General features: G+C 49.7%; 6 protein-coding genes across 11 annotated transcripts; 2 read left to right on the top strand and 4 right to left on the bottom strand.

The window, feature by feature from the left end:
- Positions 1–299: 299 nt before the first annotated feature.
- Positions 300–1,926, bottom strand: FVEG_01489 (histone deacetylase HOS2; the record flags this gene model as incomplete). The annotated part of the gene is made up of 1 exon (XM_018888495.1): positions 300–1,926. The coding sequence occupies one exon, from the start codon at positions 1,924–1,926 to the stop codon at positions 427–429; it is 1,500 nt and encodes a 499-aa protein (XP_018744409.1). The 3' UTR covers positions 300–426.
- A 675-nt stretch (positions 1,927–2,601) lies between these two features.
- FVEG_01490 (hypothetical protein) lies at positions 2,602–5,486 on the top strand. 5 transcript variants are annotated; one of them, XM_018888499.1, is made up of 3 exons: positions 2,602–2,808; positions 3,260–4,329; positions 4,384–5,479. In XM_018888499.1, the coding sequence occupies exons 2-3, from the start codon at positions 3,291–3,293 to the stop codon at positions 4,566–4,568; spliced, it is 1,224 nt and encodes a 407-aa protein (XP_018744413.1). In that variant the 5' UTR covers positions 2,602–2,808; positions 3,260–3,290; the 3' UTR covers positions 4,569–5,479. The 5 variants fall into 5 exon arrangements, with proteins under 5 accessions (XP_018744413.1, XP_018744412.1, XP_018744410.1 ...); XM_018888500.1 differs by having other exon boundaries at positions 2,622–2,808; positions 3,262–4,329; positions 4,384–5,476; XM_018888498.1 differs by having other exon boundaries at positions 2,602–4,329; positions 4,384–5,486.
- On the bottom strand, positions 4,604–5,998 carry FVEG_01491 (hypothetical protein). The gene is made up of 2 exons (XM_018888501.1): positions 5,472–5,998; positions 4,604–5,417 (listed from the first exon to the last, which is right to left on the bottom strand). Exons 1-2 carry the CDS (start codon positions 5,919–5,921, stop codon positions 4,782–4,784), a joined length of 1,086 nt encoding a protein of 361 aa, XP_018744415.1. The 5' UTR covers positions 5,922–5,998; the 3' UTR covers positions 4,604–4,781.
- A 72-nt stretch (positions 5,999–6,070) lies between these two features.
- Positions 6,071–6,907, top strand: FVEG_14847 (acetate non-utilizing protein 9, mitochondrial). Of its 2 annotated transcripts, XM_018903864.1 has the most exons (4): positions 6,071–6,136; positions 6,192–6,416; positions 6,469–6,568; positions 6,618–6,907. In XM_018903864.1, exons 2-4 carry the CDS (start codon positions 6,204–6,206, stop codon positions 6,695–6,697), a joined length of 393 nt encoding a protein of 130 aa, XP_018744417.1. In that variant the 5' UTR covers positions 6,071–6,136; positions 6,192–6,203; the 3' UTR covers positions 6,698–6,907. The 2 variants fall into 2 exon arrangements, with proteins under 2 accessions (XP_018744417.1, XP_018744416.1); XM_018903863.1 differs by having other exon boundaries at positions 6,071–6,416.
- On the bottom strand, positions 6,765–9,351 carry FVEG_01492 (hypothetical protein). Its single transcript, XM_018888502.1, has one exon. It carries the CDS (start codon positions 9,238–9,240, stop codon positions 6,901–6,903), a length of 2,340 nt encoding a protein of 779 aa, XP_018744418.1. The 5' UTR covers positions 9,241–9,351; the 3' UTR covers positions 6,765–6,900.
- A 251-nt stretch (positions 9,352–9,602) lies between these two features.
- Positions 9,603–11,859, bottom strand: FVEG_01493 (synaptosomal-associated protein, 23kDa). The gene is made up of 2 exons (XM_018888503.1): positions 10,378–11,859; positions 9,603–10,324 (listed from the first exon to the last, which is right to left on the bottom strand). Exons 1-2 carry the CDS (start codon positions 11,578–11,580, stop codon positions 10,265–10,267), a joined length of 1,263 nt encoding a protein of 420 aa, XP_018744419.1. The 5' UTR covers positions 11,581–11,859; the 3' UTR covers positions 9,603–10,264.
- Positions 11,860–12,572: the final 713 nt, after the last annotated feature.

The raw sequence follows: 12,572 nt of genomic DNA, 5'->3' as shown, positions 1-12,572 counted from the left end.
TGCAACAAAAAGCCCAACCATCATGCCTTGACACAGCCGTCTTCTGGGCATGATTTTCTAATGGCTTATTCAATAGTCATAAATAACAAGGGGCGGAAGTTCCAAAGGTGCAGAATATGGCTAATATGGTAACGCCAGAGGTGGAATGGTGGGTCAAGAGCGAAACCCTCTGCAGCAGGAGATTAACTACATCCTTGTTTGAAATGGCCTTGTCGGTGATGATCCTTTACAGACAAGGCGTTCAGGTGATCTTTTCAGCTCAGCCTTGAGGAGCTCAAATAAGCTTACTCTGTACGGAGTACTCCGGAGTTAATATTATGTTCCGAATCTGGCTCGAGCTTTCTCGGAGAAATGAAAGTGGCCCTCGAATCACTGTGACAATACATGGCACTATTAACATTGTGACGTTAAGAAGTACTCCGTGACTCAAAGCTGCATGGCGGTCCCGATTGCAGCTTCCCGGGCTTTCCGAACCTCGTCGCGTCTCTCTTCGTTTTCCTCCTTCAGACGTTCCTCAACATCATCTCTGATGGCACCAAGATCTGGCGGTATTGTCTGGAGCTGAACGCTTGGTGCTGCTTCCACAAAACGGAGCTGTTCTGTAACATGTTGAACAATCTCCTGCAGTCGCTTCGGGGGGTTCCGATTCACTCGTGGCTCGCCCAAGATTTGTTCCAGAGTAGGGAAGAGGGTATCCTGCCGGAAGTGATCACGCCATGGGGCATGCTCTGGAAGAATGGGGTTGATCTTGTCTTGAGCATTGATAGCAATACTCGTCTCGTAAGTCCACGCCCTCGCCACGTTCCTGGGAGTGTAGCCGCCGCCTCCGAAGAGGATCATGGGGATGCCCATTTCTTTGCAGAACTTGACACAGGCACCATGGCCCTGAACTTGGAGGTTGAAGCGGCCCAGACGATCGCCGGCCAAAGAATCCGCACCACATTGCAAAGCGATTGCACCCGGTCGAAATTTCTCCACAATCTTGCCAATGACAGTGTTAAATAAATGATCATATTGCTCATCAGTGATGCCGTCGTTCAATGGTACGTTGAAAGCATGGTGAGCGCCCGGATTATGCTCGCTCTTAGGGCCGTTGTCATCGAGGGCGCCAGTCCCCGGGAAGAAGTTATTCGGGTCATATTTGTGAAAAGAGACTGTCATGACTCTGTCCGTTGAAAAGAATGCTTCTTCAACACCGTCTCCATGATGCACATCGATGTCGATGTATAATACTCGCGGGTAGTATCGAAGGAGTTCAAGAATGGCGATCACGATGTCGTTGATATAACAAAATCCAGACGCTTCAGACCTCTTGGCATGATGAAGACCGCCCCCCCAGGAAATGGCGATATCAGACTGTTTAGAGCAAATCTTCCTGGCCGCATCAAGAGATCCACCGGCTGATAACGAACAGTAGTTGAAGAGGCCATCAAAGAGGGGACAATCAGAACCACCAAGGTTGAACTTGAGGTCAACCCCTTGGTTCTCGAGATCCCGAGGTACTGGCTCAGGAAGGACAGTACCAAGGAAATCTAGATAGTCAGAAGAATGGAATTCTGCAAGTTCCTCATATGTGGCGGCTCTGGAAATGTAGTTATCCATCGCGAATGACATTCCGTAAGAGTATATGAGACTCTTGGACAGGGTTAATCGCCACGGTTTCATGGGATGAGTGACTCCAAAATGATGCTTCTCAATGTCCGGGTTGCAGTGGAAGGAAACGTTGTAACCCTTGGGTTTTGTGATGCCAGACTCTTCAGCCAGACGCTTGCACTTGTTGTAGAATTTAGCATTGTCCATCTCACTAGCCAGCCCTAGTGGTTGATTGGAGAACTCCTCAACGACCGAGTTATCACGATCCTCGTCTGCAATATGCGGAAGGTAGTTGGGTTTAGGCACCCGGTACCTATAGGAGTCTATGTCCATCGTCGGAGTACAAGAAAAGAGGTACTTTGGTTGGCACGAGTGTGCGATGTATTAACCAGGAGTCCAGACGAAGAGTGGCTTGAATAAGTCGTTGCCGCGTATCTGATGCCAAATAATGATGATAGTGTAGCTGTAAGATACCGAAAACACAACAGACAGTATGAGACGGCTGCAAAGCTCTTCAAGTGATGAGTTTTGACACAAGTTTGGGTGATTGAAATTCTGGTATGGTTAATGTAGTTGGTGAAATAGATAGCTCCAGATCTCGAGCGTCGAAAATGCACAAATGCAAGCGGTTGGCAATTGCGCGGGAGGCCCCACTGTTACCTCAGGTTTTGAATGGTCTCTTGGGGCTGGGGGAAGTATAGCCAAGTTCTTTTCAGTGCAGCTACTGAGGCTCCGTGTGAGCTTAGAGGACACAAGCGACCTAAAAAATACTTGGTATACTCCATAGTCTACCTTACCTTAGGTAGTACTAAGGTAGGGAAAGTCGCCGGCAGGAACCAACGTGCAGCTTCTACTCCGTATCTCTTAGTGCATACCTATTGGTCTATGCCAGAACGGTCATAGCACAGGCGAATTTGAGCTGTGGCTTCGATACCTGCCCTTTAGTACCTGTGTGGCTGAAAAACAACCTACCTGCGGAACAGGCTGCCTTGGTACTCCGGAGGTTCCCCAACTATCAAAACTTACACCAGAAACGCCTCCGCCTTTTCCCTTCATACATCCTAATTCTGCCTCCATGCCCATTCTTCTCAAATAGAGCACCCCCAAGAGAACACATTCGCGGCGGCTGCTTTTGATTCCGGCAGAGCAGAGCACCGCGACTTCCACTACTCTCAAGTCAAAAAAGAAAGGACAAGCGAGCAAGTGGGTATCGAGGTGAGCCCAGCCCGAGTCATTCATGTCAAGTTGCACTCCGCGTTCTTCTTTGGACTTGCTTGAGTTTGACCCAAAGCATTGCCTTTGCCTTTGCCATTACCTTCGCCTCGCAGGTTGCTGGTAACAGCCATTTACTGCCCTGCTATTTCATCTACCATTTGGCTTCGGGACTCGTATCCGTCAGGCTATGGGACCACTTTGATTTTCTAGACCCTCGCCCTTGTCCTGTCTTGTCTACATCAAGCCAACCAGCCATCATCACATCGATACTTTTTCATCTGCATTGTCATCAATCTTTTCTTCTTCTTTCCCTCCATCTTCCATCTATGCTGCTCTCGCCACATATCGATGCGCATTCGTTTACACTGTCACACCATCAGGCTTTGACGTTGTCGCATTTTTCTCTTAGCTAGTATTGCTCGACCTTCTTATCGTTAACAATCATGCCTAGAGACGACTTGTCTATCGACTTCGTCAAGAGGATGCCTCAAGCCGAAGCCCTCGACCCTGGCTTGATCCTCGACGACTGGATTAACCGCGTCCAAAACCTTCCCGAAGAGATCCGTTTCATACAAGAAGAGGTCGCCGATAAAGATCGTCAATACTCCGAGTGCTTACGTACGATCGAGGACCGGGACGGGAAGATACAGAAATGGATCAAGACCAACGGAAGTCATGAGCCAAATCCCAAGGAAGATCTTCTTCGAAAACAGGTCCGCGACAGTTTTGCGCAAGCCGACCAACTATCGAAAGAAAAGATCGCATTGTGCCAGAAGATGCAGATCATAGTAGACAAGCATCTCAAAAACCTGGACAGCCAAATTAAGTTGCTTTACGACCGAGCCGAACCTGGCTTTACCGATCCTGACGAAGTTCCCTCACTACTTCGACCGAGCGCTGCAAATCATACTGCCCCTTCGATCCGGGCCATAAACCCAGCAAGTCATATGACGACTGCGGCTGGCCCCTCGACTCCTCTCGCCGCTGCGCAAACCTCTTCCAATCCCGCACTTGCTCGGCTCCCCAACCACCCCAATGTTCGTCACGCACAGTCTCAGCAGCACGCAGCGTCTGCTCCGGCAACACCCGCAGCCAGCATGATCTTGAACCGACAAAGAGAAGGCTCTGCAGGACCCGCTACAAAGCGCGTTGCTCGGGTGAACCCTGCTTTGGGGACTATACCAACTACATCAAGCGGTTTGGCAAGACACTCATCACTTGGACCCGGCACCCCTAAGGGTAGTGCCATTGGAGGGTCTGGTCTTGCGAGGGCAGGTAGTGCAGGCCCAAGAACCGGGCCTGTAAAGTCAACAGGACCATTGAGCGGCCGTCGAGGCACGCCAACAGGTGGAATACGGAAGAAGTCTACCAACAAGTCGAATCTTTCTCGAGTTAAGAAAGCCTCGAATCGAAACTCGCCTGCGCCAACGAATGACAGTGAACTTTCGGACGTCGACAGCGGCAGTGGAGAGGACGAAGATGGTGCCGACGGTCGGTCAAGAAGTACGCCCGTGGCCGATGGTAAGGATGTTGACGGAGATGATATTATAGGAGATGCTGACGATGACGATGAAGAGGCTGGCGACGACAAGAAGTATTGCCTTTGCCATAACGTGAGCTACGGGGACATGGTCGCGTGCGACAACGACAATTGTCCGTATGAGTGGTTTCACTGGTCATGCGTCGATCTCAAGAGCGAGCCCAACGGGACATGGTACTGCCCTAAGTGTAGAGAAAAGCTACAAAAGAAGGGCAAGTAGGAAGGCCCTGAAACTACTGAGCTTTACGTACCACACCCAATTGAGGTGCTCAGGACTTGTTAAGGAAAGCAGTTCGATTAAAGGTGGCGTTTAGGAAAGGCATATAATATACCCATGTTGCTTTGAGCAGTACAGTTTCTGGTACTCGAACGCAGAAGCCGAAGATGCACGCATTGCTTAACCCCTCTCGGGAATTGACGATATACTTGGGATTCAATATGCCTGTGTCGGTCCAAGAACGCACTGAACAACCCCTCTTCGGACCCCCTCTACCTCTTCTCTGAGCTGTTCCACTCGAGCTCCTTTCTGACGTGCTTTGTCAATAAAGTCATCCAGTGAACCACCAACCCCAAAGTATAGGCGTTTTGCTCCTACAAGAGCAGCTGCTTCGTTTCCATCGGTCTTCTTCTCCCTTTCCAGTATTAAGAAGAGGGTCTCGAGGAAGGCCTGGAGGGCAAATGGAGAGTAAATTGTTTCTGCACCGAGGAGCAGCGTGCTCCTTTCATGATCATGCCTTGAAGGTAGAGCGTATATGAGATCGACGAACTCCTGTGACCAAGCGCCAGACACAAACGAGAGGGTGACGTTCGCTTCCTTGAGTGATTGTTCGAAGGCGGCGAGAACATCAGGGCCTAGCTCAACCTCGCCCTCAATTGAGAAAGCTTGTTGGAGAGCAGGTATATGGGGGTTAGTAAGGGCCCATGAAAGGATAAAGTTGGGCAAAGTGACGAGCTGAAGAACTGAAGGGTTATAGTCCGCCATGATGAGAGACAGAGGCTTGTTTTCAGATGTTGAGGCCATGGCCCATTGGAAGACTGCCAAAGATGGTAGAGCTGTACCGCATCCAAGCTGTTGGTCTAGGGTTAGATATATCATGTTATAAGTATAATTTATTTCACGTACCTCCATGACTCGAAGCCCTTTTTGTCCCAATGCTGAGGTGACGTTATTCGCAGCCAGTACCTTAACTAAATCGACACTGCTCTCCCAGCTCTTAAAACCGCCCTCATAAACACCCGTTTTCACATCATGGCTTCCCAAGCCTTCAGACTGAGCGCCAGCAACATCTTCCTCCTCGGCCATCAGCTGCACCCTCACGTCCCATAACTCTCTTCGCGGTAGCTGGATAGCAGTTCCATTATCGAGCGTCACATCTAGAAGGCTATACGCGATCTTTGACGGTAGCTGAGCAAGCAAATCAGAGAGTTGGTGAACAGTTGCTGGGAGCTGAGGCTTTCCTGGGACCGGAAATGCGCTGGTAGTGGCTGCAGCAGCTGTCGTGGGCTTGACGACAGATGGAGTCTGCTCATCATCAGAGATATCGTCACCGGCGAAACCGAATGAAAACGACATTGTGAAAGGAGCTTTTTGTTCACCACTCAAAGAGCCTTTGAGACTTTGGTAGGTACAGATAAAAAGCTCTAAGTGTGTGCACTGTGTAGTGGGGCAGTAGAGGCAGATAGTGGGTGGTAGCGTATGTACCTACTTATGCTTGAGAATCTCGACTCCCGCAATTCTGTCCGATATCATTCTCAACGGCTCGTCTTTACCAGCCAAGAACACAGCGAGTGAGTTCTTGTTTCTATATGAAAATAGCACGGGATCGCTTATAGGCCTTTGAAGAATTCATTCAATATGCGTTCATCTCTGTTGAGACTGGCATCAGCCGCAAACACACAACGAGGCCTTAAGCCCAACCCTACTGCCCTTCTTCCTCCTATTCCTTTATACCGCCGACTCCTCCGTGCCCACCGCAAGCATTTGCCAGCTGAGATGAGAGTTCTTGGAGATGAGTACATCAAAGCTGAGTTCAGAGCGCACAGAAAGGTGGATAACCCGGCTCATCTGGTATGTTTCTTGCAAAAGACCTAGCAAAAGCACCATGCTAAGCAGTTCCAAGATTGGTTTCCTAACAGAGTGGCAACTGTATGCGCAAAAAGTTGAAGGCGATCAGTGGGTGGGTGATAAGTTAGATGAGCAGAAGCTCTCAAAGATGAGCGGTAAGCAAGAATGATCAGTACACGAATAGTCGAATTGAACATGTAACAGATGAACAAATACACCAACTATACGAGTTGATGCAGGCCATTCAAAACCGGAGCCAAGAAGGTGGCGAGCAAGAGTCTTAGACATGGTCTCCTGTAGACACACCAGGACCGAAGACTTTATGGTCAAATAACGGAGGATAAGGTATAACTCAACGTTTTGCTCATGTTACTAACTTGGACATGTACGGATATTCCTCAAAAGTTTGTACACTATATAGACCAAACCTTTTCCGATGTATTAACTACAAGCATGCCTTTACTAAACAAATAACACCACTAAATATCTACCTGCCTCCCATTGCTTCAACAATCCATGTAGCTTGGATGGCGCTGACCTTCTTGGCATAATTCTTATTCGTGTAGACATGCTCGAGGAACATGATGGCTTCTTTCTTCTGCCCATGTAATACGCTGGCAGGATGGATGGCAACGACGTGTTTGCCTTGGATCGTGACAAAGCTGCCGTCGGGAGACAGCATAGCAGTTTTCAGAGCGAAGCCTCTCAAGAAACACTTGAGGACTTGCTCAGCACGTTCTGGAGAGATGGGCACGAATGGTTGGGGGTCAGCCGGCGGAGCCTCATTCAGGAGCTTCTCCTTGAGACACATACCCCGAAGCTGCCTTCGAATGTTCAGAGCCTGTTTCATGTTTCTCATGTTGATCTTTCGTTGCTTGCACCAATCCACTCTGTTTGCGTTCTCTGCGGTGTATTGTTGGATGGTGGTAAGATATGTGATGATGTCTCCCTCGCGGCGTTGGAGCTCCTTTCTGAAGGTTTCCACCTCTTCTTGGGCCTGCTCAGACTGGATACTCAGGAATATATCCTCTCCAGATGTGATACAGGAAATTATGTCGATCACCTCGACCACACAATCAAACTCGGGATCCGCAGCAGCAAGCAAAACAGCCCCCAAAGGCGCAGAAATAGGAAAGCGGGCCATTATTTCACCAGTCCTCGTGATAGTGCCATCATCATTGAGAGCGCCAAGGAAATGTAAGTGAATTAGAGCTTTCTCGATTGCTTCTGTCTCTGGGGGATCCATGAGAGGAAAAGCAAGGACATCCTGGATTCCTCGTGCCTTCATGGTCAGAACTGCTCCCAAGACGTCGTTTCGAAGAATCTCAGGAAGATCGGAATCTTGCAGTGTCTTGAAGGCTGATTCTGGGTATAATCTAAAGCACTTTCCGGGTCCCTCGCGGCCTGCTCGACCAGTCCGTTGCACAGCGGAAGATTTCGAGATAGGTTTCGCGAGAAGAGATTCCATGCCCAGGCGTGCTCGGTATTGCTTCACTTTTGCTTTACCGCAATCCACCACATATCTGACTCCGGGAACAGTGACTGATGTTTCAGCAATATTTGTCGCCAGCACGATCTTACGCGTAAAAGGAGTCTTGACAGGTAAGAAGGCCTCGCGCTGTGCGTCCATCGAGAGTTGACCATACAAAGGGAACACCTTGATCTTGGGGACGTTAGAGGCAAGAGTTTCTGCATATTCCTCAATCAGCTTTTGGGCAGCTTCAATCTCTTCCTGGCCAGTCAGGAAAGCAAGGATATCTCCCGGGAGCTGCTCTTGCAAGTGTATCTTGTATATCGTCTTGAGAAGGGCGTCCTGGATGTCGGGTACAGGTCGCGGTTCATGGTGAACTGTGACAGGGTACTGTCGTCCCTTGATCTTAAGAACCTGCAGTGTGCTCTCGCCCTCGATCTTTGGTCGCACATCCTTGAAGAACTCTTGAATGCCCTCCACATCTGCTGTCGCACTCATGATGATCACCTTGAGCGGGACGCCCCCGCGGCCAGACAAGTCGCTTGCAAGAATCTGCTTCAGGAAACCAACAAGTAGATCGACATCAAGGCTGCGTTCATGAATTTCGTCGACCACGATAGCGCTGTAGCTGCTGAGATTGGGATCCCGCAAAAGTTCCTGAAGCAACATACCCTCAGTCAAGAATTTGATCCTTGATCCCTTCGGGACCTGGTGGTCAAATCGAACCGAGTAACCGACCAAGCCATCTCGTCGTCCTTTCCCTAGAGGAGTCCCGGCTTCTTGAGAAACACGATGAGCCAAAGTTGTCGCGGCGACTCGTCGAGGCTGCGTGATTGCGACCATGCCACCCACTGAAATCTCGTCATCTGAGCCGGCGATCTTGATCTTTTGACGCCTACACCAGGGCTCCTGATAGAGAAATTGAGGAACCTGAGTACTTTTTCCAGAACCTGTCTCACCCACTAGCACGAGCACGTCGCTGCCGGACTTTCGCAGGGCCTTCTGAATGTCCTCGCGATACTGCCATATCGGAAGCTCTTTGCGTGTCTTGAGCAGTTTTGGATCATCCCGAGTCCGGGACCAAGCGCTTGCATCGCGCCCTCTAGGAGGCTTCTTGTGCTCTGGCCTTTGCTTCTTTACTTCTGTGGTAGCGACAGGGGCAGCTGAAGGGGTGGCTGTAGGGGCCGTTGGGCTGTCTGATGCTGATGTTGAGGCTACAGGCACAGCCTTTGAGGGCGCTGTGAGATACCCTTCAAGGGAAATTGTTTTCCCCCCTATCGTAATAGCATTTGGGTCTGCCTTATTTTTGGTTTTCCTCTTTTTCGCCGGAGGAGGGCCAGAGTTATCAGTTGCCATGGTGCAGGGTGAAAAGTTGGCGACGGTGGAAATTTTCACTTGGATCCAATGTTGATAGGTAGCTACCTAGGTAGGAGGCAATCGCTGGGATCTGAGGTATACCTTGACGAAACAACCCCGACAAAATAAATATGACATGAAGCGATCTATCAAGTACCACAGATGTTCCACTTATTTTATTTTTACTCTTTCACTGTCTCCACCACGCCAACTACATACCCACCTACCTACCTACCATGTAAGATCGATCATCTTGGGTTTTCGAAACCATGGATGGCTTCTTACGCCGTATTTCATGATCGAAAGAGCCCAGAAAATTGCGAAAAGGACTAATTCGGAAAAGTCCAATAAATTATGTACTTGCCATCAAATGTACTTTGCTTTCGTTGGGTACAATCAAATCCAAACACCACAAATCTTTACCTAAACTCTCGGTCAGGGTTAGATATCATGGCCTGATATGTCCCTGGTCTTCTTATTCTGAGTTAGCAAATATGCTAGAGAGTCGCCGCTTAGTGTATGGCCGTACATGATGGAAACTGAATTTGGATATTAAAAATCAAATACCAAAAAAAACCAAATCTTAAATCGTCAGGTTCCCTCAACCTCTATTTCACAGGTAATCAGAAAGTTACGTGTTTGCCCCTAAACAATATAGCTAACATGGGTCGTTTGGTTAAATACTCCATATCAATGAATGCGCAGTGCCCAAGTCGACGAAGTCAAGATTCAGAGGCGACATACAATACCTTGGACGCCTGAAACATGGTTTCAAAACCCGCAAACATCAATATCCGTCTTCTTGGATGATTAAACAGTGATTCGACTTTCGAATACATGCCCCTTGGAATGCTCCAAACCCCAGATTCTTTTGAGCTGGTTTATACAATTGATCAGGACCAAGACCGGACTTAACCTGCAATTCTGTAATGGAAACGTCTAAATAGACATATTAAATCCCAATGTGCTCATCGTCCCCCGTCCCAACACAGTTGCTATGTATCATCGTGTCATGAATTGCCCCTTACTTGATACGGGCCAATCGTTCTCGGTTCATTCTCGTGGCATCGTCAACAGCATCGCTCTGTGTCAAGTCAGCAAAATGATGTTTGGTTTAGAATTGAGAACACCACTCGCCTTGTTCATAATACGATCGATCTGCTTGTTCTGCGAGTCAACCTCCTTACCAATAGCTCTGCCGACCATATTCATCATGGACACTTGGCCCTCAAGCTCGGTGATGCCATCGTCGATCTGGTCCTCAAGCTCATCCGCTCCCTCCTCATCGTCAAGGTTAAATTTGCCGTAATCCTTCTTGCGAGGTTGTTGTCGTGGCCGGCCCACGTTGTTCATCTCTCTGAAATTACCTTCCATGCGCTGGTTGGCCTGGAAACCATCACGGCGGGTGGCTTCTCGTTGTTCTCGTTCAGATCGATGGCGTGCCATGACCTCATCGTCCGCCTTTTGCTTGCGTTGCTTGGAGGTAAAAGGGTTGCTGACATGCACGGCAAACATACTTCCATTGAGTGTCTTCAGTTCGGCAGCCCGGTCCTGAGCAATCTTGTTCTGGTTGGCAGCTAGATCAAGATGCTTTTCCGTGTTGTTCAATCGCTCCCCTTGAGCTCCCAGGCGAGCCAGGGTGGCGCGACCGACTTCATTGGCCTGTCGGGCCATTTGCACCGATCGGTTGACAGAGGAGGCACTGTCCTGCTGAAGTTGTCGCTTCTCCGCCAGAATAGATTGATATTCAGCTTCTTCTTGCTCCTCAGCGGTTAACTCGCGCTCCTCACCATAACCGCCGTACGAGCCGCCATCGGCTCCTGACTGTGGGCCGTTGTTGGTAGGCTGTTGCTTCTGGGCCTGGCGTTCCTGAGCACCAGCAAACAAGTTGTCTCTGTTGGTGTCAGGCTCGCTGGGTCCAAAACCACCATAGCCACCGGGGCCTCTTGCACCAGCCGCTGGGCTGGGGCTGTTGTATCTGTTCTGAGGAGCAGAGTCGCCATATCGATTTCCACCATAGCCACCGCCGGATCCGTATCGGTCAGCACCGTATCCGCTCGGAGGCTGAGGCTGAGAGTTGAAGCTTCCTTGCGCAGGAGCCGGAGCACCGTAGGTACTCGGAGCCTGGGCGGCAGGGCCGTTGTTGAGACCAGCGCGGGCTTGCTGGTAAGGAGTTACGTTGGCATACTTTGCATCGTCGGCATAGGGGTCCTTTCCGCCTTGTTTGGCGTAAGGATTCTCAGATGTACTGGACTGAGACGACTTCTTGCGACCAAAGAGGGCGTGACGGTTGGCGTCATCACCATCATCGCCTTTCTTTCCAAAGCCAAACTTCTTCATGGCAAGACTTGTTGGATGTGGAACTCGATTGAGCGTGCTAACGAGCTGTCACGGTAAATTGCGCCAGCGAGAAAGGAAATAGAGAATTATGAAAGTATTGGAAGGGCTGAAAGGAGAAGAGGATGGTAGCGCTGTCTTAAGAGAGCCCGGACCGATAGTGGTTTCCTTCAGTGCTAACTTTAGGTACCGGTGGTTTATTGGGGAGAACGGACCCTGGGCTTAGCCTGGGCGGTGCCCCCCTGACCCCTCCACTTGAACGTCGAAACTCACCTGTGTCTAAAAGGATTGGATACTTTGTCAATGGATGCTTGTGGCGTGCTTATCCTTTAATTCTCCCATCGTTTCGGGCATGGAGCACACGCCTCTCAGGCCTAGACTGATACAAGGTTTCGATTTGCAAGGCATTATGATCTCGTCATGCAATAGGCGCCCAACAAGCGCCCGAGATCCAATACATCCGATCCAGAGCATTGCACTTGGACCCTTTAGTCTAATCCCAGGCCCCAGGTGTCGCAGCCGCAATTTGGACCCTCCCGTCTCTCACCATGCAAGTCCATGAATCCTTAATCATTTCTTTATAGCAACAGCCATTCGCCATCGTTTTTTTTCATTCCAGTCCTGCAGCAACACCGATGAGCCGAGTGGGTTGTTTATTCCATTGCGTCAGGTACTTAAGAGCCGCCAGCAAATGTGGCTTTGATTCTCATCGCCGTCTATTCCGAGAGAGTGGCTCAGCCATTTCAATGCGTCAGCCAGGGCGCCGCCTGCGTGTTCGATGTCCTTCGACGTAGACACACCCAAATTCAGCCAGGTCGGATTTTCCACAATGCGCGTTTCAAGGTGATAGCATGGAAGGCTATCGTATTTGAGTCGGAGCAAGATATGAAGCTTTGGAGGTGTTCACGGTGAAGCCAAAGCGTCCCTGACCTTTGTTTGAAGAGCAATGGCGATGGGTAGACAGACTCCTGTATCAACATGGTTTCACCTGTGGA

This window comes from Fusarium verticillioides, chromosome 1 (genome assembly GCF_000149555.1).
Source record: "Fusarium verticillioides 7600 chromosome 1, whole genome shotgun sequence".
Classification (NCBI taxonomy): Eukaryota; Fungi; Ascomycota; class Sordariomycetes; order Hypocreales; family Nectriaceae; genus Fusarium; species Fusarium verticillioides.
Note: the sequence above shows the minus strand (reverse complement) of the source record. Positions and strands in the feature narration are given on the sequence as shown.

Coding starts and splice junctions, on each gene's coding strand:
- FVEG_01490 (XM_018888496.1), top strand. CDS start 3,291: ATGCCTCAAGCCGAAGCCCTCGACCCTGGCTTGATCCTCGACGACTGG.
- FVEG_01491 (XM_018888501.1), bottom strand. CDS start 5,921: ATGTCGTTTTCATTCGGTTTCGCCGGTGACGATATCTCTGATGATGAG. Junction 5,418..5,471: donor AAGGGCTTCGAGTCATGGAG/GTACGTGAAATA, acceptor CTAGACCAACAG/CTTGGATGCGGTACAGCTCT.
- FVEG_14847 (XM_018903864.1), top strand. CDS start 6,204: ATGCGTTCATCTCTGTTGAGACTGGCATCAGCCGCAAACACACAACGA. Junction 6,417..6,468: donor TGGATAACCCGGCTCATCTG/GTATGTTTCTTG, acceptor AGCAGTTCCAAG/ATTGGTTTCCTAACAGAGTG. Junction 6,569..6,617: donor GAAGCTCTCAAAGATGAGCG/GTAAGCAAGAAT, acceptor AACATGTAACAG/ATGAACAAATACACCAACTA.
- FVEG_01492 (XM_018888502.1), bottom strand. CDS start 9,240: ATGGCAACTGATAACTCTGGCCCTCCTCCGGCGAAAAAGAGGAAAACC.
- FVEG_01493 (XM_018888503.1), bottom strand. CDS start 11,580: ATGAAGAAGTTTGGCTTTGGAAAGAAAGGCGATGATGGTGATGACGCC. Junction 10,325..10,377: donor TCGATCGTATTATGAACAAG/GCGAGTGGTGTT, acceptor GACTTGACACAG/AGCGATGCTGTTGACGATGC.